This window comes from Sinocyclocheilus anshuiensis, unplaced genomic scaffold (assembly GCF_001515605.1).
Source record: "Sinocyclocheilus anshuiensis isolate Anshui unplaced genomic scaffold, SAMN03320099.WGS_v1.1 scaffold1613, whole genome shotgun sequence".
Lineage (NCBI taxonomy): Eukaryota > Metazoa > Chordata > Actinopteri > Cypriniformes > Cyprinidae > Sinocyclocheilus > Sinocyclocheilus anshuiensis.
In genome coordinates this window covers 40,194-64,733 of record NW_015540941.1, presented here as the reverse complement: position 1 = coordinate 64,733, position 24,540 = coordinate 40,194, and the positions used below count along the sequence as shown (strand labels likewise).

General features: G+C 35.0%; 1 protein-coding gene across 2 annotated transcripts in view; it reads left to right on the top strand.

Moving 5' to 3' along the window:
• The window catches only part of LOC107689604 (far upstream element-binding protein 3-like), a 34,924-nt gene that overhangs the window by 6,734 nt on the left and 3,650 nt on the right, over positions 1-24,540 (top strand). The window contains exons 2-17 of one of the 2 annotated variants that reach the window (XM_016487648.1): positions 5,739-5,847; positions 7,082-7,118; positions 7,236-7,285; positions 7,701-7,772; positions 9,746-9,803; positions 9,894-10,056; positions 11,171-11,269; positions 11,350-11,451; positions 11,521-11,623; positions 13,963-14,063; positions 18,680-18,821; positions 21,305-21,465; positions 21,571-21,644; positions 22,702-22,778; positions 22,865-22,933; positions 24,331-24,402. In XM_016487648.1, coding sequence (XP_016343134.1) covers positions 5,739-5,847; positions 7,082-7,118; positions 7,236-7,285; positions 7,701-7,772; positions 9,746-9,803; positions 9,894-10,056; positions 11,171-11,269; positions 11,350-11,451; positions 11,521-11,623; positions 13,963-14,063; positions 18,680-18,821; positions 21,305-21,465; positions 21,571-21,644; positions 22,702-22,778; positions 22,865-22,933; positions 24,331-24,402 — 1,489 coding nt within the window. The remainder of the gene's footprint in view (positions 1-5,738; positions 5,848-7,081; positions 7,119-7,235; positions 7,286-7,700; positions 7,773-9,745; positions 9,804-9,893; positions 10,057-11,170; positions 11,270-11,349; positions 11,452-11,520; positions 11,624-13,962; positions 14,064-18,679; positions 18,822-21,304; positions 21,466-21,570; positions 21,645-22,701; positions 22,779-22,864; positions 22,934-24,330; positions 24,403-24,540) is intronic. The other variant, XM_016487650.1, reaches the window with a different exon arrangement.

Here is a 24,540-nt window from a genome sequence, read left to right as displayed (position 1 = left end):
TAGTGCCCTATAATTATAATTAATTTTTTTGTGGTAATAAAAATAGATGTAAGTGAACAATAGCCTTTAATATTACTTAAAATACATATATAATAGCAATGAGGCAATAATAATTAGTTCAAATAAAGTATCAAAAGCAAGAAATCATATGGTTTTATTACTAAAAATACTGTATTATAATGTAATAGAGCCACTGATCTATATATAATTATAAAATAATATAATCTCTATTAGAGGTCGACCGATGTATCGGTTTTACCTAATCGGCACCGATAGTTGATTGCTGGAACTATCGGTTATCGACAAAAATCCATGCCGATAGTTTTCCGGGTTGCATCTACTGTCCAGTTTTTTTCTTAGGGGCTTATGTAAGATTTTTATACCTATAACAGTACAAAAAGGTGCTTCATTTGTCTGTAACTAACCTAATGTATCTGGGATGTTCCTTCTTTTACTGGTGGCATCAGAGAGTCTGACCACTGTGTCATCTTTGCGCTCTGTCTTAAATCGCAGGCGGCCGGATTCTTCAACATCTTCCTCCTCCTCATCGGACTCCTCTTTTACATCAGTGTCCAGCTCAGCCTCTGGATCGTTTTCATTCTCCACCTGAAACATAGAGAATATATATATCATCAGACTCATACTGTGTGACTTTAAGCATCTCCATGAAAGATAAGAGCAAACATTATTAGGGCTGTGTATCACCAGCAAAGTCACGATACGATACGTATCACGATACAGAGGCCACGGTACAATACGTATCACGATACATGACTGCACTGAATTTCACCTGAGCAGAATTTAGTAAAACAGCTGTTTATTAAACACTGCTTACTATAGTGCCATTTCTAACTATTGGCAGAGCAGGCAGCTGGCCTCTGCATTATGAAGGGCCTCCATAACTGTACCACAGTACAATATAGGTAATGGCATATGTTTCATGTTTACATTGTGCACTCCCCACCAGGTACAATATTCTGATTGTTTGCATCTTGTTTTTAAGCCCATAAATAATAATGTACTTGTTCTAATAAATGTATATTGTAATGTACTCATTCTAATATATTTAAAAAATAATTTACATTGATGGTAGGTTATCATTGCACAAATTAACACACTCTACAATAAAAAATAAAAAAAAATGAGAAGAGTTCTAAACTAACGCGCTGTCTTCACTGTATCTAACGAGCACACGCTCGAGGCTGATTTAAGGCTGATTTATACTCGACGCGTCCGCAAGTTCGCTTTGTGCGTGCGACATCGTTTCGCGTTTCGTAACAGTTCACAATTGTCATTTTACCATTACATACAGTATTGCATTTAGTATATCTGCTCATATGAGCATTTTTAATACCCAAAATCAAAACTTTACCTTTACATACAGTATTGCATGTAGTATATTTGTTCAGATGAGCATTTTTAATACTCATAATTGTCATTTTACCTTTACATACAGTATTGCATGTAGTATAACTACTCAGATGAGCATTTTTAATACTCATAATTGTCATTTTACCATTACATACAGTATTGCATGTAGTATATCTGCTCATATGAGCATTTTTAATACTCATAATTGTCATTTTACCATTACATACAGTATTGCATGTAGTATATCTACTCATATGAGCACTTTTAATACTCGTAATTGTCATTTTAACTTTACATACAGTATTGCATGTAGTATATCTGCTCATATGAGCATTTTTAATAACCAAAATTAAAACTTTACCTTTACATATAGTATTGCATGTGGTATATTTGTTCAGATGAGCATTTTTAATACTCATAATTGTCATTTTACCATTACATACAGTATTGCATGTAGTACATCTACTCAGATGAGCATTTTTAATACTCATAATTGCCATTTTACCATTACATACAGTATTGCATGTAGTATATCTACTCATATGAGCATTTTTAATACTCATAATTGTCATTTTACCTTTACATACAGTATTGCATGTAGTACATCTACTCAGATGAGCACTTTTTAATACTCATAATTGTCATTTTACCTTTACATACACTTGCAAGCATTACACTGTATACCACAGAAGTTCTTGTAGTTAATTTGGAAGTTGCATTCATTGTTAAAGTCATTGATTTCATGAGAGCCGTATAGTGAGCAGCGACATGCAGCTGTCGTGACACACACGTGTCAGTGTTTCAGACAGAAGCTCGTGTGAATATGAGACACTGAGAGGAGTCACTCATGCATGTGCCGCGCCACGTTTGCATAACATGAAAAACCAGACGGGAGCCGTAAACTCGCATGAATATTCCAGTATCATCATCATCATCGCTTATTTGTAACATGCAGGTGCGATTTAAAGAGCGTTACTTTGTCATACGCGTTGCAAACAATCTGCACACTTTGAGGCACTGCTAAGTTTCGAGACATGTTCTGAGATGTTAATGCAGATGAGTGTAGAGTTGTTGTCTCTGAATGACTTCATTGTAAATCTCCTGAGTGTCGGTAAGGAGGTTGTAAGGAGGCGCCTGACGGATCGATTCTCTGTTAAGAGCCTGATACTGTACCGACAGACTGCGTGTCTTCTGCTTTCTGCAGCCGTTCTAGAAGAGTTTGTGCAAGTTTGATCACTTTAGGAAAAAATAGTTGGCACGATAAGTCGTTCTGGATTGTTTTGCGCTGTTTAGTCAGTTTAATTTTAGTTTCAGTTTTAATTACATCAGGTTAAACTAAATTAAAATTATATTTTGCCTTGGGAATTCACTGAAATAATTTTTTTAATTATTTTTGTTAACATTTATCTTATTTCAAGTAACAATTTTTTTTATGTTTTTAATTTTAGTTTCAGTTTTAATTATTTTAGTCATCAAGTTAAACTAAATTAAAATGAGATTTTGCCTTGGGAACTCGCTGAAATATTTTGTAAATTTTATTTCAGTTAATGTTTATATTATTTCTAGTAATAAAAAAATTTCTTTTTATGGTTTTAATTTTAGTTTCAGTTGTAGTTTCCTATAATAACCCTGTTTCAGACACTGTAATGCACCTCTTGTGCCTTAATGCTTTATAATAATGCTCGAAATATAGTGCTTGACCTTTTTCTTCAGGGTTTTCTGCAGCACTGTAGTGTTTTGTTCTGCTGTGACCTGTTTTTATTGCTGATATATCAGTGATTGAAATGATTGCTCGTGTATTTGAAGTTTTCTCCTCGTGTTTGGGAGCGGGCTTTTATCAGCTCTGCTGGGGAAGAAAATAGACCTGGGCTCACGTCCAGAATCGTAGGCCAGTTTTACAGCCTGTGCTGCTTTACGCTGCAGCCCTGATTTATCAGCCGTCACAATGCACTTGATCTGTAGTTTGCTCTCCTGCAATAGAAACGAGCTCTCGTTGATGTTTGATTTGCGATGACGTGCAGTGAACGCGTTACATAATCAGCTTCACCCGTGCAATGATGGCTGTCATGTTTTTAACCCTCATAATGCATTCAGAATCTGTATATTTTCACATTCCGGGTCCGGACGCGATGAATCTTAATATTTACTTAATATTTTTCAGCTAAAACCATATTGTATCTGATCAGCAACTTCTTATTAATGAGTGTATGTGGAAAAAATTGAGAAGTTTTGAATGTTACTATATTATTACTGCATTCAACCCTTTTTCTTAGTAATTACAAAATGTAAATGAAAAATTTCTTAGAAATTTCAAATTATACATAAACCACACCAAAAAAGTTATGCAAAAATAAATAAATAAATATATATATACAGTGGTGGACATATCTGTACTTTTACTCAAGTACTTGATTTGTGTACTTCGTCCACCACTGTATATATATATATAATTGTTTTTTCAGTATTGATGAGAAATTTTATTTGAATATATTGTTGTATGAAATGTATAAGAACATATAATCTGAGAATTATCAGTATTAACCCCTTTGGAATGAATGGAGTTTAATAAAATTCCTTTGAATTTCTAGTTCATGATTGCTTAAAAACTGACATTTATTTCTAACAAAACAGCATTAATATTACTCATTAATATTAAATAACATTTTCAAGCAAAACAACTTCATTTTGCTTGCATAAACTCATTTTCAAACGAAAAAAAGTGAAGTTTTTCATGCTGCAGTGGTTCGTCAATAGGTGTACATATTCATGTTCATCAACCAAATTCAGTCGCAGAAGTGTGAGAGATATGAGGGAAAGGCTAAATATATTTCACAAACGTTTTTGACGCTAATATAACTCCATAGATAAAGTATTTTTTGACACTATTGGTACTCCATATATACCCGGGTCAAAAATGACCCGGATGTGAAACGCGTGACATTTTATTTAAATGGTTATATATCTTAAAAAAACTAATTGTAAAAAATCTGATAAAATATATAATGTGTATTTTGAGGGTCTTAAAGCATTTGCAAAGTTTCGCTCTTTTACTAAAAACAATTTTTATGCATCTATTCTGGGTCAAAATGGACTTGAATGCATTGTGAGGGTTTAAAGCCTGTGCCTCATCAAGTTTCATTCAATTAGTCACCATCAAAACAATCAACCCAGGTGGTGATTAGCATTAATCCATGAGCGTGTAAAAGTGAACGGTCTCGTTTCTCCTCTCCTGCCCTCGTTAGGTGTTTGCATGAGCACTCGCCAGCGTGCATGTTGCATCATGGGTAATTAATGCGCTCCATTGACCTACATTGGGTTCGTGTGAGCAGGAGCGGTGCAAAGGCCCGTTCAGTGCGGCTCAAGTGGGCAACAAGTGTCCAGTTGTTGGTCTGAATTCCTCCGACCGCTGTTTACCTTCTCCTGCAGTTTCGCTGGAGTCGTTCCCTTGGGTCGCTCGTTTATCCCGCCGCTCACATAGCTGGCATTCCTTCCCAGCATTCCCCAGAAAGAGGGTTTAGCTGGAGGGAGGAGGTGGAGACAAGCCGGTCTAGCTTTCTCCTCAAAACAGCCTCTTGCTTTGAGTTTAACTGTTAAGAGCGTTGCTTCTCTCTCACGCACCATTCAGATGCAGCGCAGCAACAAAAGAGAATTTAACACCTAGATCGAATTGTTTTTAAATTTGCAAAATATCATCTAAATGTTTTGTCTGAAACACTAAACTGATACACCTACACTGAATGAAGTACTTTACAAATCAAAGATGCTTCGTAACGTTTCATAATGCAATACAGTGGTTTTAAACGAATACTGTAAAAAAAAAAAAAAAAAAAAGATATATTTTGTTTAAAAAATCATGATATATTTCAGGAAAAATTGTGTTAATGCTTATAACTGCATGCAATGCAATGAGAGCGTTACAAATAATTATTTAGGGTTTGATAATACTCATGAAAATGCGCTTTATTATTATTTTTGTATCTATTATCATCGTTTTTACCATTGTTATGTTTTGCTAGTACAAATCCTATTGCTATTTTAGTTTATACTTGTGTGAATGAAAGACTCAAACATTTACAAGCTTGCATTTTGGAGAATTACTTGTCCAGTGATTTGTCTTTGCATGCATTTGTTGTGTGTGTGTGTGTGTGTTTATTATAGTAGTTCTTTGTTTTGTGTTTTTGTTCATGCACCAAAATAAATGTGGACATTTTTAATTTTTCAAATATATACACAAAATATATATGATTTTAGTTTGTGTGCGTGAATATATTTTTTTATTTTATTTTATTTTATTTTATTTTCACCCAGTCCTGTATGCCTCTGTCAGACGTGTTTCAGTATGTGGTTTTCTCTCTGGTCTCTCACAGATTGCTAAGATGGGAGGAGAGCAGATGCAGCATCTGAATAACTCGTCTCCAGTCGTCGATGCCTCGCTGTATGGCTTCGGAGGACAGAAACGCTCGCTGGACGAAGGAGGTACGTCCTCAAATCCTTTATTTATGAGATGGATCATTAAAGCTCAGATTTTAACATAAACACACACCTGTTGCTTATGAATGTTGCTGCATTATTAGGCACCACTAGGCTGATTTGTGGTTATATTGTCTGCTAAATGATTAATATCATGTCAGTGTTAGTCTGAGTAATATAGCAGATACAGGACGAATGTAAAGTAACTTTGAGGTTAAAATCAATGCAGGGCTTTAAGAAGCGTTGACCTTTGACAGCGTTTTCCCACACCAGCCATTGATGGCTACTTCTGCTCTTGAACTCTTGTGCAAACGTCAGGAAGTGAAACCTGTTTGTGTGGCCTGATTCAGCTTCAAAACCCCAGAATAAACCTGTGATTCAAACACATCGGGGTTAAAAACTGGGTTTAAATCTGTAGGAAATTATTTTATTTTTAATCTTTTATTCAGTTATCAATGCAATAAATTTTTTCTGGCTTAAATTGTTATTGGTCATTACTGAAACTTGAAAGAACAGCTTTATTAAGTAGTTCGCCATATAATAAAAAAAGTAAAAAGTCTTAGAAGAAAAAAAAACCTCCCTCAAAATTATATTTAGTAATGCATCTTATTTGTAAACAAAAAAAAAATACCTTGAAAAACTTTTTTTTTTTTTTTTTTAAATGTTCAGGTTTTTTTTTCCTCACATTTTTTTTTTTTTTTCAAAATGTATTAAATTGAATATTTTCTTGTTGCATGAATGTTTAACTGAAACTAACATGCATGCAAACAGTACTTTTCAGTGTGCATTAATATTAATAATAATCGCTGCGTACCAAAAGTTAAGTCTGGTGAATTTTGACCTGCAGGTTCATGTAGCGAAAATATATATTTTTTAGCATTTTGCTTTTGTTATTCTTTATTTATTTGTGATTCGTTGAGTGTCTAAAACCTAATTTGTTAGATAAATAAATAATAATTAATAATGAACTCTTTTTACTGTTTTTAAATTATTCATACTATTTAACTTTTGCTATTTAACTATATTAAAACTATTTAACTATTTATTACATTTTTTTAACTCCAACATTTTACCAAAGTTGTTCAGCTCTTGAAATATAATAGATTTTTTATGACTGTATTTTTAAATGTTTTTTTTTGGAACATTTACGTATTCTCAGGTTTGAAGTTTGTTCTGCCAGACTGTAATATGATGATGTGTAATGAACACTAATGTATTTTTCCCCTCTGTTTCTGTGCAGTGGCGAACCAGCTCGGTGCAATGGTGCATGGTACAAGGTGAGCGCTTGTATTTATTAAAACTCTCATGTTGTGCTGTTGCTTATTATAGTTTTTGGACTAATAAACATGCATTTCTGTGCACAGCTGTAATGATCATGTTATGTGTTTGTTTAGGGCTATAATAACAGAAGAGTTCAAAGTGCCTGATAAGATGGTTGGATTCAGTAAGTACTGATATTCTTCATATGGATTTTGCACAAACATTTGAGCTTTAATAATCTAATAATTAGCATAAAAATAACAACCTAATGCAGCTTCGCTGTGATAAAATGTTACATTTTACGGAATGCTCTAAAAATGCATGCATGTGCAGATTTTTAGTGACAAAGTCCTACTGAGGTTTATAATGATTTGCTCACTTTTATTATTTTTTTAATTTAGAGCAGTTTGTCTAAAAAAATAAGCATTTACTGTTGTGTTTTGAAAAACGTTGCATGCATGCATGCAAAAAAAATAGTATGCATACAATTTTTGGCCTGTTAGAAGCTGAACTATTTTTATTAAAAAATATTATTCTTTATAAATCAGTATACATGCAATTTTTGGCCTGATATAAGCTGATCTGTGTGTTTTTATCAGTCATTGGACGCGGCGGCGAGCAGATCACGAGAATTCAGCTGGAATCCAACTGTAAGATCCAGATCGCCTCTGGTACGTTCTGATCTGAAAAGTGTCTTCCAAATGCTTAAATCTAAATAAAAATGCAAAATAAAAATATTATAATAATTAAGATATTAATGTGCTATTATAAAAATATGTATAATATTCTATTTATATTTATATAATAAAAATCATTAATAATTATATAATGAAACTAGTTAAATATTATAAAACGTGTACTATATTGATATTTCATCGATGTTTAATTAATAATAATTATAAATTCTAATTATGCATTTGAGAAATTATATTATTGATGCATATTAAACATATGATGCATACAATTAAGTGGTAATTGTTGATTTTATAAATAAAAAAATTATAGTAATGAAAAATGTAAAACGTGCAATAAAAATATTATGTTAATATTCAATACAAATTTAATTAATAATTATAAATTCTATTTATACATTTAAGAAATTATTTTTGATACATATTCCTAAGTAATTGTTGGTTTTAATTTATAATAATTTGTACCATTGCATTTATGCGGAATTGTTGTGAAATGATCCTTTTCTTCATGCATAAATTTAAATAAAATTGTAAATAAAAATATTCTAGTTATGAAACTATTTAAATATTTTACGATAAATCGTGTGATAAATATTATATTGGTATTTCATAAAATATTAAATTAATAATTATAAATTATAATACATTTGAGAAATTTATGCATGTTTCTTAGTATTTGATGATGATTACATTTTACATTCACTAGATCTATGCATTTCTCAGTTGAATTTATGCAAACAAATAAATGACGTTTTTTTCTTGTTGGACACACTAATAGCATATTTTGTGTGCGTTACTAACCAAATAGTGCCATTTATCACAATTTTACTGATAAAGATGAATATTGATTTAAAAAAGTGAAGTGAAAGTGTCTGATCTGTCTGTAGTCTTAAGTTCATTTAATGCAAATATCACCGTAATATCCAAACTCTGAAGCTGTAAAGTGAACAATAGGATGCACGTAACGTTAGCCGTGTAGAGCGAAAGATTTGTAGGATTGGGGAAATTTGTTTGTTGGAGTTTGTGTTGTGTTTTTTTATTTTTTATTTTTTGGTTTCTAATTTGAGTAGCTTGCAGTAGGGATGTAACGATTAACCGCGAGCCGGTTGAAAATCGATTCAAATATGTGACGATTCAAATCGGTTGAGATGCTAAACAAATCGCGATTCATTTAGAGGTAGGAGTTTATATGAATGTATGTCTGAGGGGAACTTACTGTCTTTAGAAAAGTTTAGATGGTATTTTTTTTTTTTCATCTTGCCTCTGTATAATGCATATTAAAGTTCATAAGCGCAGCACTGCTTTGTTTACAGCGGTAACCAAGGAAACACTGTATCATTGCTGTTCATAAGCCCAGCGCTGCTTTGTTTACAGCGGTAACCAATGTTTTTGCTTCAAATTTCGAAATTATACAATCTAATTTAGATTAAAAACTGTTCATGTTGCATGTATGCAGCATCTTTGTTTGGATCATGATTAAAATGCAGTGGTTGCCTCTAATTTTAAATGGAAAGCACAGACAAAGCCTTCGTTTGTTTATATGAAGAGATTTATTTTATTTGTTACTTGTTTATTTGATTTGCGGCTTGTTTTAACATTTCAATTTAGTTTTGTTATTTACATTTACATCATATTTAAATGTTATTTAGCAGATGCTTTTATTCAAAGCGACTAACAAATGAGGACAATAGAAGCAATCAAAACCAACAAAAGAGCAATAATTTACAAGTGCTATATTAGTATATTATTATATTATATTATAATGTATAATATTATATATTATATTTCAATTTCACAAAGAAACGTACAGTATTTTGTCCAAGCAATAATAAAAGGACACATTTAATTTATAATTTGTCTTAAATCTCATTTTGTAAAAAAAAAAGTCGAATCGTGAGTTGAGTGAATCGTTACATGCCTAGCTTGCAGTTATTTGTCGTGTCCCCCCACAGACAGTGGAGGCATGATGGACAGGCCTTGCACCCTGACTGGGACCCCAGAAAGCATTGAGTAAGAATGTTTAACCCTTGAGCTTTCAGATTCTCAGTTATATGCTGTCAGAGTTTACGAATGCACTGAATGAGCGTTCGTGTTCATCAGGCAGGCCAAGCGGTTTTTGGGGCAGATCGTGGACCGGTGTCGGAACGGACCGGGCTTCCACACTCAGATGGACGGGAACAGCACGGTCCAAGAGATTCTGATCCCGGCCAGTAAAGTCGGCCTGGTCATTGGGAAGGGAGGCGACACCATCAAACAGCTGCAGGTGCGTTCATTTGTTGGTGTCAGGTGTTACGTGACTTTTAACAAGAGTAGCAGATGAGCTATTGACAATTTAATTGCTTTTTAAACCTTGTGATGTTTAATCAAAAGTCAAGTGACATTTATTCATATAGCGCTTTATGCAATATGTGACCCTGGAGCACAGGTCAATTTTTTGAAATTGAGATTTATGCATCATCTGAAAGCTGAATAAATAAGCTTTCCATTGATGTATGATTTGTTAGGATAGGACAATATTTGAAAATCTGGAATCTGAGGGTGCAAAAAAATCTAAATATTGAGAAAATCATCTTTAAAGTTGTTCAAATGAAGTTCTTAGCAATGCATATTACTAATCAAAAATTAAGTTTTGATATTTTTACGGTAGGAAATTTACAAAATATCTTCATGGAATATGATCTTTACTTAATATCCTAATGATTTTTGGCATTAAAGAAACATTTTTTTCAAAAGACACTTGCTTTGTTTTTGAAAGAATTAGCCATTTGTACAAACTGAGTGAGTCAGTGTTTCAATGATTCAGTGACTCATTTGTGTAGACTTGCTTTGTTTCTGAATGAATCAGCTGTTTAAACAAATCAAGTGAGTCAGTGATTTATTCATAAAGAGTCACTTGCTTCGTTTCTAAAATAATTCGCCATTTGAACTAACTGAGTGAGTCAGTGATTCAATGACTCATTTGTAAAGACAGTCATTTGCTTGGTCTCTGAATGAATCTGTAATTTAAACAATTCAAGTGAGTCAATGATTCAGTGACTCATTCATAAAGAGTCACTTGCTTAGTTTCTGAATGAATCAGCCATTTGAGCAAATTGGTTGACTGAATGATTCAGTGACTCACTTATTAAGACAGTGACTTGCCGCCACTTACCTGAGCTTGTAGTTTCATATTAAGCATATCTTTTCATTTTCAAAAATAATTTCATATTTCAATATTCAAAAAGCTTCTTTGTTGTAATGTCTAGTCATCGCTTTTCTCATATAACACAGTAATGACTTAAATGATCTTTTGGGGGTAATGTCTCAGCCAGAACTGATGTGCAATAAATCAGATTAAAAGATCATTTTAATTGTAATTTAATGTTGTTTGCCCACAGGAGAGGACAGGAGTAAAGATGATCATGATTCAGGACGACCCGATGCCCACTGGATCAGACAAGCCCTTGAGAATCACTGGAGACCCTTATAAAGTTCAGGTGTGTGTGTTTATCAGCGATGCAGTCTCCGATCCGCAGTGGTGTCATGTGACGTCTGACTCTGAGTGTGTGTTCTACAGCAAGCGCGGGAGCTGGTGCTGGAGATCATCAGGGAAAAGGATCAGGGAGATTTCCGGAGCGGCCGCAGCGACTTCGGCTCCAGACTGGGCAGCAGCATCGACGTAAGAACACCTTCAGCTGCGATGAAGCCAGAAAGGCCTCGTGTGTTGATTGTTGGTTTGCTCACACAGGTGGCAGTGCCCAGATTCGCCGTGGGAATCGTCATTGGCAGAAACGGCGAGATGATCAAGAAGATCCAGAACGATGCAGGAGTCAGGATCCAGTTTAAGCCAGGTCAGTTTACATAACATTCCTGCTTCTTGAAGAAAAACTCTGCTGGTTTGTAGCAAAACGGCCTAATATTACCTTTTGTTTCACAAATTATGAACACTACCAGTCAAAAGTGTTTGGACAGATAATGTTTTTTTAAAGAAGTCTCTTCTGCTCACCAAGCTTGCATTTATTTGATCAGAAATACAGAAAAAGCAGTAATATTGTGAAATATTTTTACTATTTAAAATAACTGTTTTCTATGTGAATGTCTGTTAAACTGTAATTTATTCCTGTGATGCGCAGCTGTATTTTCAGCATCATTACTCCAGTCTTCAGTGTCACATGATCTTCAGAAATCATTCTAATATGCTGATTTGCTGCTCATTTTTTAAAAGTTATTATTATTAGCAATATTTAAAACAGTTGAGTACATTTTTTTCAGGATTCTTTGATGAATAGAAAGATCCAAAGAACAGCGTTTATCTGAAATAAAAAGCTTTTGTAACATTATACACTATACTATTCAAAAGCTTGGAGTCAGTATAATATTTTTATTACATATATTATTTAACTTATAGAAATTAATAGTTTTATTTAGCAAGGATGCTTTAAATTGATCAAAAGTGATGATAAAGACATTTATAAAGTTACAAAAGATTTCTATTTCAGATAAATGCTGTTCTTCTGAACTTTCTATTCATCAAAGAAACCTGAAAAAATTCTACTCAGCTGTTTTCAACAATAATAATAATGTTTCTTGAGCAGCAAATCAGCATATTATACTGATTTCTGAAGATCATGTGACACTGAAGACTGGAGTAATGATGCTGAAAATACAGCTGCGCATCACAGAAATAACCTTATAAATTATTCTTGAAAGCAAAACTGCTACAAAAGGCATCATATTTAGTGAGAAAGTGTGACGTGAAAGAACAAAACGGGAACTATTTTTGGAATCAGCAGCGCGAATTAGTAAGAAACGAGGGTTGGATTTCGTTCAGCAAATTCTGGTGCACATTGCTGCTTGTTTTGGTCAGAAACAGAAAACAACTATTCTTATCCATGTGTGTTTCTTTATCATACTAATGTATCATAAGCTGCGCTAAGTCATACTGCGCTTTTTGTGATTATCTTGCAATTAAATGGCAAATTAATAAAAAAAAAAAGGTGACTTTTATTGATTTTACATTGCAGAATTGTGAAAAACTTGGACTGGTTGTATGCACTTCATTCAAACACATTTTGGTGGAATATATTGTTGAAGAGTCGTGGTTTATTAGTTGTGTGTGCTTGTGTTTTAACTGTACCTGTGTGTGTTTTGACTCGATCACACACATCTCTTAAGACTGTGGAGGCCCAGCAGGGATCATTGAAGCTTACAGGGATTAATATACTGTTCCTCACATGTGTTTACACTGTTTACTGCCTGCTTACGATCCCATGAATGTTCATGCAGCTGAGAACGCCTGCTGAATTCATTCATGCACAGCAGTTTAATGAACTATTTGAATTTGATGTTTGCTACTTCAGAGTAGTGTAGTTTTTAATGCATATTTTCAACTAAAGCAACTGTATTAAAGTTCTTCTGTCAAGAGCAGTGAGTGATTTTTCTCTGTTTAGTTGTTTTATTAACATTAAAGGGAGTGAAAATTCTGTCATCTTTGACTCGCTCTCAAGCTGTTTTAAACCTGAATGAGTTTCTTTCTTTTGTTGAACTTTCTTCAAAATATCATCTTTTGTGTCCAGCTCAAGAAAGAAATGAATACAGGTTTGGGACAACATGAGAGTGTGTAAATAATGACAGGATTTTAATTTTTGGGTGAGCTGTCCCTTTAATGACGAGCGGCTGCATGTTTAGCACTATTAGACTGCTGTCACTTTAAGACCTACGTCTAATATACAGGCGCGCATCCGTTTCTCTCAACTACTTCCACTTTAGACTTAACCAACTGAGTTTATATGTAAACCTTGTGTGTTTTTGACAGTATTAGTGCAATCAGAGGCGAAAGATAACTCAGTCCAGTAATCAGCCGCTGTTTGACAGGTTTTTTTAGCCAAGTTAACCCTGTAAAGCCTGACATGAAATAATAGTATAGTCTCAGTATTTAGATTTTTTGGCACCCTCAGATTCCAGATTTTCAAATAGTTGTATCTCAGCCAAATATTGTCCTATCCTAACAAACCATACATCAATGGAAAGCTTATTTATTCAGCTTTCAGATTATGTATATTATAAAATTCACCCTTATGACTGGTTTTGTGGTCCAGGGTCACAAATATGATGGAGTAGTTTTATAGGGTTAAAGCTGTGTAAATGAGCTGCTGTTCTTGTAATCTCTGGATCTGCGTGTCTGTTTCAGATGACGGGATCAGTCCGGACCGGATCGCTCAGGTCATGGGTCAACCGGACCGGTGTCAGCATGCGGTTCACCTCATCAATGATCTGGTCCAAACGGCACAGGTGCGTCTGGAGCGTCGTCCTACACTGATGCAGAGTCCATTAGAATGCGCTCAATTCAAGTTGCACATTCAATGCACATGAGCCTCAAATTCAAGATATGAGGTCAAAAAATCTGATTATCACAGAATGAATCGGGTGAGTCGGTGATTCAGTGACTCATGCATAAAGACAGTCACTCTCTTTGTTTCAGAATGAATCGGCCGTTTGAATGAATCGAGTGAGTCGGTGATTCAGTGACTCATGCATAAAGACAGTCACTCACTTTGCTTCTGAATGAATCCGCCGTTTGAATGAATCGAGTGACTGAGTGACTCATTCATAAAGACAATCACTCACTTTGTTTCTGAATGAATATTTATTTTCATATAAAAGCAACAGAACTGAAATTATATCATGTTTATTAGCAACACAGCATGTAAGTGTGAATAATGCGATATCCGCCTTTGATCTCGTTGGTATCTGTTCCACTTCGAGAGGGCAGAACTGTCCGTCTTGACTGCGCTGATTTCACTCCTCCTCTCACTGCGGCCGCCTACTCTCGCCTTCATTTCAGGCAAGGCGAGGCGCATCTCAAACAAGCCTACTCACTCACTTTGTTTCTGAATGAATCGGCCGTTTGAATGAATCAAGTGACTCAGTGACTCATTCATAAAGACAGTCACTCGCTTTGTTTCTGAATGAATCCGCCGTTTGAATTAATCGAGTGACTCAGTGACTCATTCATAAAGACAGTCACTCGCTTTGTTTCTGAATGAATCCGCCTTTTGAAATAATCTAGTGACTCAGAGACTTATTTAAAAAGACAGTCACGCGCTTTGTTTCTGAATGAATCCGCCGTTTGAATTAATCGAGTGACTCAGTGACTCATTCATAAAGACAGTCACTCGCTTTGTTTCTGAATGAATCCACAGTTTGAATTAATCGAGTGACTCTGACTCATTCATAAAGACAATCACTCACTTTGTTTCTGAATGAATCCGCCGTTTGAATTAATCGAGTGACTCAGTGACTCATTCATAAAGACCGTCACTCGCTTTGTTTCTGAATGAATCCACAGTTTGAATTAATCGAGTGACTCTGACTCATTCATAAAGACAATCACTCACTTTGTTTCTGAATGAATCCGCCGTTTGAATTAATCGAGTGACTCAGTGACTCATTCATAAAGACCGTCACTCGCTTTGTTTCTGAATGAATCCACAGTTTGAATTAATCGAGTGACTCTGACTCATTCATAAAGACAATCACTCACTTTGTTTCTGAATGAATCCGCCGTTTGAATTAATCGAGTGACTCAGTGACTCATTCATAAAGACCGTCACTCGCTTTGTTTCTGAATGAATCCACAGTTTGAATTAATCGAGTGACTCTGACTCATTCATAAAGACAATCACTCACTTTGTTTCTGAATGAATCCGCCGTTTGAATTAATCGAGTGACTCAGTGACTCATTCATAAAGACCGTCACTCGCTTTGTTTCTGAATGAATCCACAGTTTGAATTAATCGAGTGACTCTGACTCATTCATAAAGACAATCACTCACTTTGTTTCTGAATGAATCCGCCGTTTGAATTAATCGAGTGACTCAGTGACTCATTCATAAAGACCGTCACTCGCTTTGTTTCTGAATGAATCCACAGTTTGAATTAATCGAGTGACTCTGACTCATTCATAAAGACAATCACTCACTTTGTTTCTGAATGAATCCGCCGTTTGAATTAATCGAGTGACTCAGTGACTCATTCATAAAGACCGTCACTCGCTTTGTTTCTGAATGAATCCACAGTTTGAATTAATCGAGTGACTCTGACTCATTCATAAAGACAATCACTCACTTTGTTTCTGAATGAATCCGCCGTTTGAATTAATCGAGTGACTCAGTGACTCATTCATAAAGACCGTCACTCGCTTTGTTTCTGAATGAATCCACAGTTTGAATTAATCGAGTGACTCTGACTCATTCATAAAGACAATCACTCACTTTGTTTCTGAATGAATCCGCCGTTTGAATTAATCGAGTGACTCAGTGACTCATTCATAAAGACCGTCACTCGCTTTGTTTCTGAATGAATCCACAGTTTGAATTAATCGAGTGACTCTGACTCATTCATAAAGACAATCACTCACTTTGTTTCTGAATGAATCCGCCGTTTGAATTAATCGAGTGACTCAGTGACTCATTCATAAAGACCGTCACTCGCTTTGTTTCTGAATGAATCCACAGTTTGAATTAATCGAGTGACTCTGACTCATTCATAAAGACAATCACTCACTTTGTTTCTGAATGAATCCGCCGTTTGAATTAATCGAGTGACTCAGTGACTCATTCATAAAGACCGTCACTCGCTTTGTTTCTGAATGAATCCACAGTTTGAATTAATCGAGTGACTCTGACTCATTCATAAAGACAATCACTCACTTTGTTTCTGAATGAATCCGCCGTTTGAATTAATCGAGTGACTCAGTGACTCATTCATAAAGACCGTCACTCGCTTTGTTTCTGAATGAATCCACAGTTTGAATTAATCGAGTGACTCTGACTCATTCATAAAGACAATCACTCACTTTGTTTCTGAATGAATCCGCCGTTTGAATTAATCGAGTGACTCAGTGACTCATTCATAAAGACCGTCACTCGCTTTGTTTCTGAATGAATCCACAGTTTGAATTAATCGAGTGACTCTGACTCATTCATAAAGACAATCACTCACTTTGTTTCTGAATGAATCCGCCGTTTGAATTAATCGAGTGACTCAGTGACTCATTCATAAAGACCGTCACTCGCTTTGTTTCTGAATGAATCCACAGTTTGAATTAATCGAGTGACTCTGACTCATTCATAAAGACAATCACTCACTTTGTTTCTGAATGAATCCGCCGTTTGAATTAATCGAGTGACTCAGTGACTCATTCATAAAGACCGTCACTCGCTTTGTTTCTGAATGAATCCACAGTTTGAATTAATCGAGTGACTCTGACTCATTCATAAAGACAATCACTCACTTTGTTTCTGAATGAATCCGCCGTTTGAATTAATCGAGTGACTCAGTGACTCATTCATAAAGACCGTCACTCGCTTTGTTTCTGAATGAATCCACAGTTTGAATTAATCGAGTGACTCTGACTCATTCATAAAGACAATCACTCACTTTGTTTCTGAATGAATCCGCCGTTTGAATTAATCGAGTGACTCAGTGACTCATTCATAAAGACCGTCACTCGCTTTGTTTCTGAATGAATCCACAGTTTGAATTAATCGAGTGACTCTGACTCATTCATAAAGACAATCACTCACTTTGTTTCTGAATGAATCCGCCGTTTGAATTAATCGAGTGACTCAGTGACTCATTCATAAAGACCGTCACTCGCTTTGTTTCTGAATGAATCCACAGTTTGAATTAATCGAGTGACTCTGACTCATTCATAAAGACAATCACTCACTTTGTTTCTGAATGAATCCGCCGTTTGAATTAATCGAGTGACTCAGTGACTCATTCATAAAGACCGTCACTCGCTTTGTTTCTGAATGAATCCACAGTTTGAATTAATCGAGTGACTCTGACTCATTCATAAAGACAATCACTCACTTTGTTTCTGAATGAATCCGCCGTTTGAATTAATCGAGTGACTCAGTGACTCATTCATAAAGACCGTCACTCGCTTTGTTTCTGAATGAATCCACAGTTTGAATTAATCGAGTGACTCTGACTCATTCATAAAGACAATCACTCACTTTGTTTCTGAATGAATCCGCCGTTTGAATTAATCGAGTGACTCAGTGACTCATTCATAAAGACCGTCACTCGCTTTGTTTCTGAATGAATCCACAGTTTGAATTAATCGAGTGACTCTGACTCATTCATAAAGACAATCACTCACTTTGTTTCTGAATGAATCCGCCGTTTGAATTAATCGAGTGACTCAGTGACTCATTCATAAAGACCGTCACTCGCTTTGTTTCTGAATGAATCCACAGTTTGAATTAATCGAGTGACTCTGACTCATTCATAAAGACAATCACTCACTTTGTTTCTGAATGAATCCGCCGTTTGAATTAATCGAGTGACTCAGTGACTCATTCATAAAGACCGTCACTCGCTTTGTTTCTGAATGAATCCACAGTTTGAATTAATCGAGTGACTCTGACTCATTCATAAAGACAATCACTCACTTTGTTTCTGAATGAATCCGCCGTTTGAATTAATCGAGTGACTCAGTGACTCATTCATAAAGACCGTCACTCGCTTTGTTTCTGAATGAATCCACAGTTTGAATTAATCGAGTGACTCTGACTCATTCATAAAGACAATCACTCACTTTGTTTCTGAATGAATCGGCCGTTTGAATGAATCGAGTGAGTCGGTGATTCAGTGACTCATTCATAAAGACTGTCACTCGCTTTGTTTCTGAATGAATCCGCCGTAATACCCATTTATTATCATTATTTATGCAATGTTGAATCATTTCTTTCTAAAGCTACTTTTTTTGTAATGTCAATTCAATGCTTTTCTTACTATCTTTTGGAGTCTTAATTTGTCAGCCTGAATTGATGTGCAATTCACATTATGTAATGAATAAGGTTATATATTTTAATCGTGTGTTGTCTGGTGTTCAGGAGCGCGATGGGTTCGGAGGCCCGGTTGGACCCAGAGGTCGCGGCAGAGGTCGCGGGGATTGGAGCATGGGAACTCCTGGAGGCCTGCAGGAAGTGACCTACACAATACCAGCTGATAAGTGCGGCCTCGTGATCGGGAAAGGTTAGGACTTCCTCTGCATTCAGCTTTTATTAAAGCAACTCTATAAGGAACGTCGCAAACTGTTGTTCATATCAAAAGCAGGCACTGCAATGCCACATTTCACGAGTAAGAGTACAGAAGGCGTTTCATTTATTTAACAAAACGATGGATTGCAATGACAATCATTTAACAAATTTCATTTAGAGTCAGTTTTTGAGTTGGTGGAAGTGCAGTTAACTTGCCTTAAAGCTCAAAAGATGCATGTTTTTTTCAAAATGTCACCGTGTATAAAGTGACCCTAATAAGTGCTCACTCTGTAGGGAGCTTTTGAGCTCTTTATTGCACTACAATGGGGTGAAACATCTTCTGGGTGGTCTGAAAACCTTTTCTCTTGGTGTTTAAGAGCACAGCACTTCCCTAAAACTAAAACTATAACCAAAAAACAATTACATTAACTAAAATAAAAGTATAAAAAAAAACTATTAGCTAGTTTCCCATTTCTAACAGTAAATAAAACAACTAGAATTAAAATGAAAGCATTAAAATCAAATCAAATATATAAAAAAATGTTGCCTTGGCAACTAGCTGAAATAAATTTAAAATAAAATACAAGTTTAAGTTTTATGTTTGATTTGATTTTAATTTTAGTTGAAGTTTCAGTCATTTTTATTATTTTTTATTTATTTTTATTTTACCATTATAGCAAGTGTTATGCGCTTGTAACTCATTTTATTTTTAATTTTATTTATTTATTCATTTTAGCTATACCTTGTGTCCATAATTTTTAGTTGTGCTTTTGTTTAGTTTTTTTTCAATTTTGTTTGTTTATTTTATTTATTTTTAATCCACCTATGTTGTTTTATTAAGTTTTAGTTTATTTAGTTTAGGTTATTTTAATACTTCAATTTAAACAGCCTTGGCAACTAACTTCAAATAAGTTTAAGTTGAAGTACTAAAATAACAAACTAATAAAAACTAAAAAAAAAAAAAACTAAAGTTAATAAAATGGACAAAAACACACAACAATATTACTAAAACTTTAACAAAAATTAAAATGAACAAAAAATATAAAAATAAAATATTTGGTTGATTTTAATGATTCAAAATATCTGCACAACTGCTAAACACTGGTTATACAGGGACTGTTAGATTCAACAAAATTAATTATATTTAGTCTATAGGCTGTATTTTGGTGTAGTAAAATTTAATTTCTTTTTTTTTTTAAACAGTTCATGATTTTTTTTTTTTTTTTTGTGGAATTGGGCATTTTATTTTTAGTCATTCATTTATGCAATACAAAACAAATACAAATTAATTTAAGTTATAGAGATACTTCATCACTGATGGCTTATGAATGCAGTGCCTTTGGGTTTGTTTATAAATGCATGTCATTTTAATGTGCACATGTGACTTATCCGTCCACGTCAGTCATCAGATCACCTCCAGATTCGTTTTGCATGAATTATTCGTTGGTATTGAGCAGATTCGTGGTTCTCGGACTCGACAGGCCTCGGTGTGAGACACGCATCTCATTGTTAGATGCTCTTTTCAGTGCGAGTTAAAGACCACCAGTAGCAGCGTCTCACGGCTTTAACCAGCATCCTTTAACTAAACCGGTCCGTCCGTGAACTCGGCTCTTTATCTGCGCCTCTGACGCCGGAGCTCATAATGGCTTCATTAATGCAGCGGTTAAATTAGTTTGACAGTAGAGTAATGGCCCGGCGCGGGAGGAGTGCGTCTAGATGAGCCGGGGTCAAACAGATGAGTGAACAAATGCTCAGACATCACCAGGCTTTTCTGTGTTTGCACAGCAGCCCGAGAGCTGATGGTTTAACCATTCAGTCGATTAATTAATTAATTAAATTTATAATTTAATTTTTTTAACCAATCATTTTTTGTCCAATCCAAGACTTTATTGCTATTTATTGAGCAGATACTATGCACCTGTATTTTATTTTAATTTTAAGTTTGTCCCACACGTTTCTAACTGCTTTTTGTTTTATTTTTATTTTATTTATTTAATTGATTTATACTTTTTAAATAATTGTGGACTATATGGCTGTTTAGTGAGCAGATACTATGCACCTGTATTTTTTTACATTTGTTTGTGCATGTTTCTAATTGGTTATTACATTTTTTAAAAGTTATTTTTGTTTTTATTTTTTTATTTTTAAACTTGCCCATGCGTCCATATACCTTTAAAACTATTGTAGCAGGTGTTATGCACTTGAAGTCGCTTGTTCTTGAAGTTTGTAACTCGTTATTTTATTTTTGAATTTTATTATATATTTTTTTTTTATTTTAGCTATCCCTTGTGTCCATATTTTTTGTTTTAATGAAAAAATGTTTTACCTGTACCTGTATTTTTATGCTTGATTGTCCCTGATGTTTCTAACTGGTTCAATCATGAAATCTAGTTAAACTTCCCAGTAATTGAAGCTTCAAACGGCGTCTTGCATGTGATAGATCTGTGTTAATGGCTCATGCTCATGTTTTCTGCTCAGGTGGAGAGACCATAAAGAGCATCAACCAGCAGTCTGGAGCTCATGTGGAGCTGCAGAGAAATCCTCCTCCGAACACCGACCCAAACGTCCGGATCTTCTCTATCCGTGGATCTCCTCAGCAGATGGAGATGGCCAGACAGCTGATCGACGAGAAGATCGGGGCGAGTGATCCGTTTCTCAGCGCTTTCTGTTTGCAGGTGCATTGGGTTGCACAGTAGTGTTCAAAAGTTTAGAATAATAATGACTGATTCTGTTTCCTCATGTAGGGGTCTGGAATGGGAGGAAGCAGCAGTTTTGGACTCGGTCCTTTCACCCAAGGACCTGCGACTCCTCATCAGAAGTGAGTGCCTTCCTTCGTTTATTTCCTCTCTGCCAGTGAGTTTATTCTGACCAAGGCGTGATGTTTTGTTGCTTATTCGGAGTATCTCAAAACTAAGATTTGTAGGTCAGTTTAATGCTTTAATTTGGTGTGATGTGCACGATTGCTAATGTGATGGTGATTTAATAGTTAAATAAGAAGTTAATATTGTTTCATTTTAGACACAATATTGTCAGTTTCTGCTCAAATTCACACAAAATAGTTCCGATCAAATCCACAGCAGAACTGTCGAGCGTCTCTGAACAACATACAGCGGTGATTCGTTTCCGAATGAATCCATGTGTCTGAACTAATCGAGTGAGTCAATGATTCAATGACTCGTTCATAAAGAGTCACTTATTGCTCAACTCATTTGCTCAGCTGATTTGACAAATCAGTTGAGCGAGTGATTCAATGACTCATTCATAAAGAGTCACTGACTTGAACAAATCAGTTGAGCGAGTGATTCAATGACTCATTCATAAAGAGTCACTGACTTGAACAAATCAGTTTAGCGAGTGATTCAATGACTCATTCATAAAGAGTCACTTATTTGAACAAATCGGTTGAGCGAGTGATTCAATGACTCATTCATAGTCACTGATTTGAGCAAATCAGTTGAGCGAGTGATTCAATAACTCATTCATAAAGAGTCACTGATTTGAACAAATCAGTTGAGCGAGTGATTCAATGACTCATTCATAAAGAGTCACTGACTTGAACAAATCAGTTTAGCGAATGATTCAATGACTCACTCATTAACACCGTAATGCTTTTCTAATGACTTTAAATGGTCTTTTGGGGGGTAATTTCTCAGCCAGAATTGATGTGATTAGTTAATTGGCACATCGTGTAATTAATGAATTAAAAATCACTTGATAGCCCTAAAGATTTTATGTACTGAACCTCTCAGACGTGTCTAGTTTGTAATCAGAAGCGTTCAGATGAATCGTGTTCGAGTGTGTGTTTCAGACTGGGTTGATTGTCTGTGGGTTCCTGTGGAGTGTTTGTAATGATGTTTTGGTGTTTTGTGTGTTAGTGGTCCGCAGACGTTCATGACTGGAGGTTGGGGAACCACGTACCAGACATGGCAGCCTCAGAGCCAGCAGGACCCCAGTAAGACTCACTCCTCTTGTGAACATCACCGTTTCTTCTGAGGAACATCACTTGCCTTTAGATTCATTTCGTTTTGCTCTTTTCAGGTCACAATGGATCCCAGACCGGCCAGATGGACTATTCCAAAGCGTGGGAGCAGTATTATAAAAAGCTAGGCAAGTGCCTCTGAAACAGTTCGCTGTGTTTCTTCTGTGTAAACGACGTGAAGGTTTGGGTTTGGCTGAGAGCGTTTTATTTGCCTGCCTAGCAGTTTTCCCGGTGTGCTGGATTATTTTCTGCCACTCTTTTTTGGATGGGCTGGAATACTGTTGTTGTTTTTCATTACTTGTTCTGATAAAAGCCTGCGATGAACACAAAAAGCCCAACAGGACGTGATCCGGTATTTACGTTTACAGCGTTATAACAGTAAAAGTGCACAATTTTCCTAAAATTAAAAATATAAATCTGCACTGTAAGAAAAACTATATCCTGGACGAAAGTTACCAGCACCTTTTCTCTGTTAATTTATGGACATTTCCTTTAACCTTTAACACAAGGTTAATTGCTTTTTGCAGGTTTATTTATCACTGGTTTAGTTTTCACTCTGACTGGTATCCCAAGAAGTTATGACTAGGGCTGCATTTTTTGTTTATTTATTTATTTAAATTTATTAAAAAATGTGCAATTGGGATTTAAAATGCTGTTTAAAAAATTATTATTATTTTTTTTTTGTGCTTGCTTGTAAGGTTAGATTATATATCATTATGGCTTTAATAATAATAATGATAGTTATTATTATTATTATTATTATTAGTATTATTATAAAAAAATAAAATAAGAAATATTTTTCTTACTATGTAATATTTCACTTTAAAATGAAAAAAGTATTAGAAAAATAATATTAATAATGCATAATTTTATTTAACTTTATAACTGTTGTGTTCTAATTTCTTGATTATTTTTTTTATTTATATATATATATATTTTTTATTTTTATTTTTTTTTTTTACAGACCATCCCCAACATTCAAACCTTTTTCAAATAAGGAACAGAAAATTAAATAAATAAATAAAATAAAATAATTCAGTCATCATGTATTGTCTTTGCGGAGGAAACATTTGTACATCAAATCACAAGAGCAGGTTACATTAATATTACATTAGTTGACCCAATATAATACTCTTGTAATACTCTTCCATCTTTGCAGAAAAAAAATCTTGATTTTCAAACACTTTTATTCTGACGCAGGAGGACTTACAGCTGCTCTTTTGTCAACAAGCGCTTCTCATAAGTTTGTGAAGATAGTTTGTTTCCAAATATACTTTAAAGCGACTCGAGCTCATCATAGATGCAGATGGAGTTCATGTGGATCAATTACTGTGAACCGAGACGCTGAAAACACGCAATCATGAGCTGCTGGTGTGTAAATGAACACAGTGCCGCGCTTCACTCAGTGTGCATATGTTTATTTAATTAAATCACAGCCTTATGATTTCGGTTTTGTTCTGATAAATCGTGCGGCTGATGCTCCTGAATCAAATCGAGGCTGAGTTTGCGTGTTTTGTCTGCGCAGGTCAACAGAACCAAGGCCAGAGCAGCGGCTCCGAATACAGCAAAGCATGGGAGGAGTATTACAAGAAACAGAGTAAGAGAACGTCTGTCCTCATGATGTCAGTCAAACCCAGCTGGAGTTCAGTGTTCTCATCCTTGTGTGTGTGTCTCTGTGTCTCTGTGTGTCTCTGTGTGTGTGTGTGTGTGTGTCTGTGTGTCTGTGTGTGTGTGT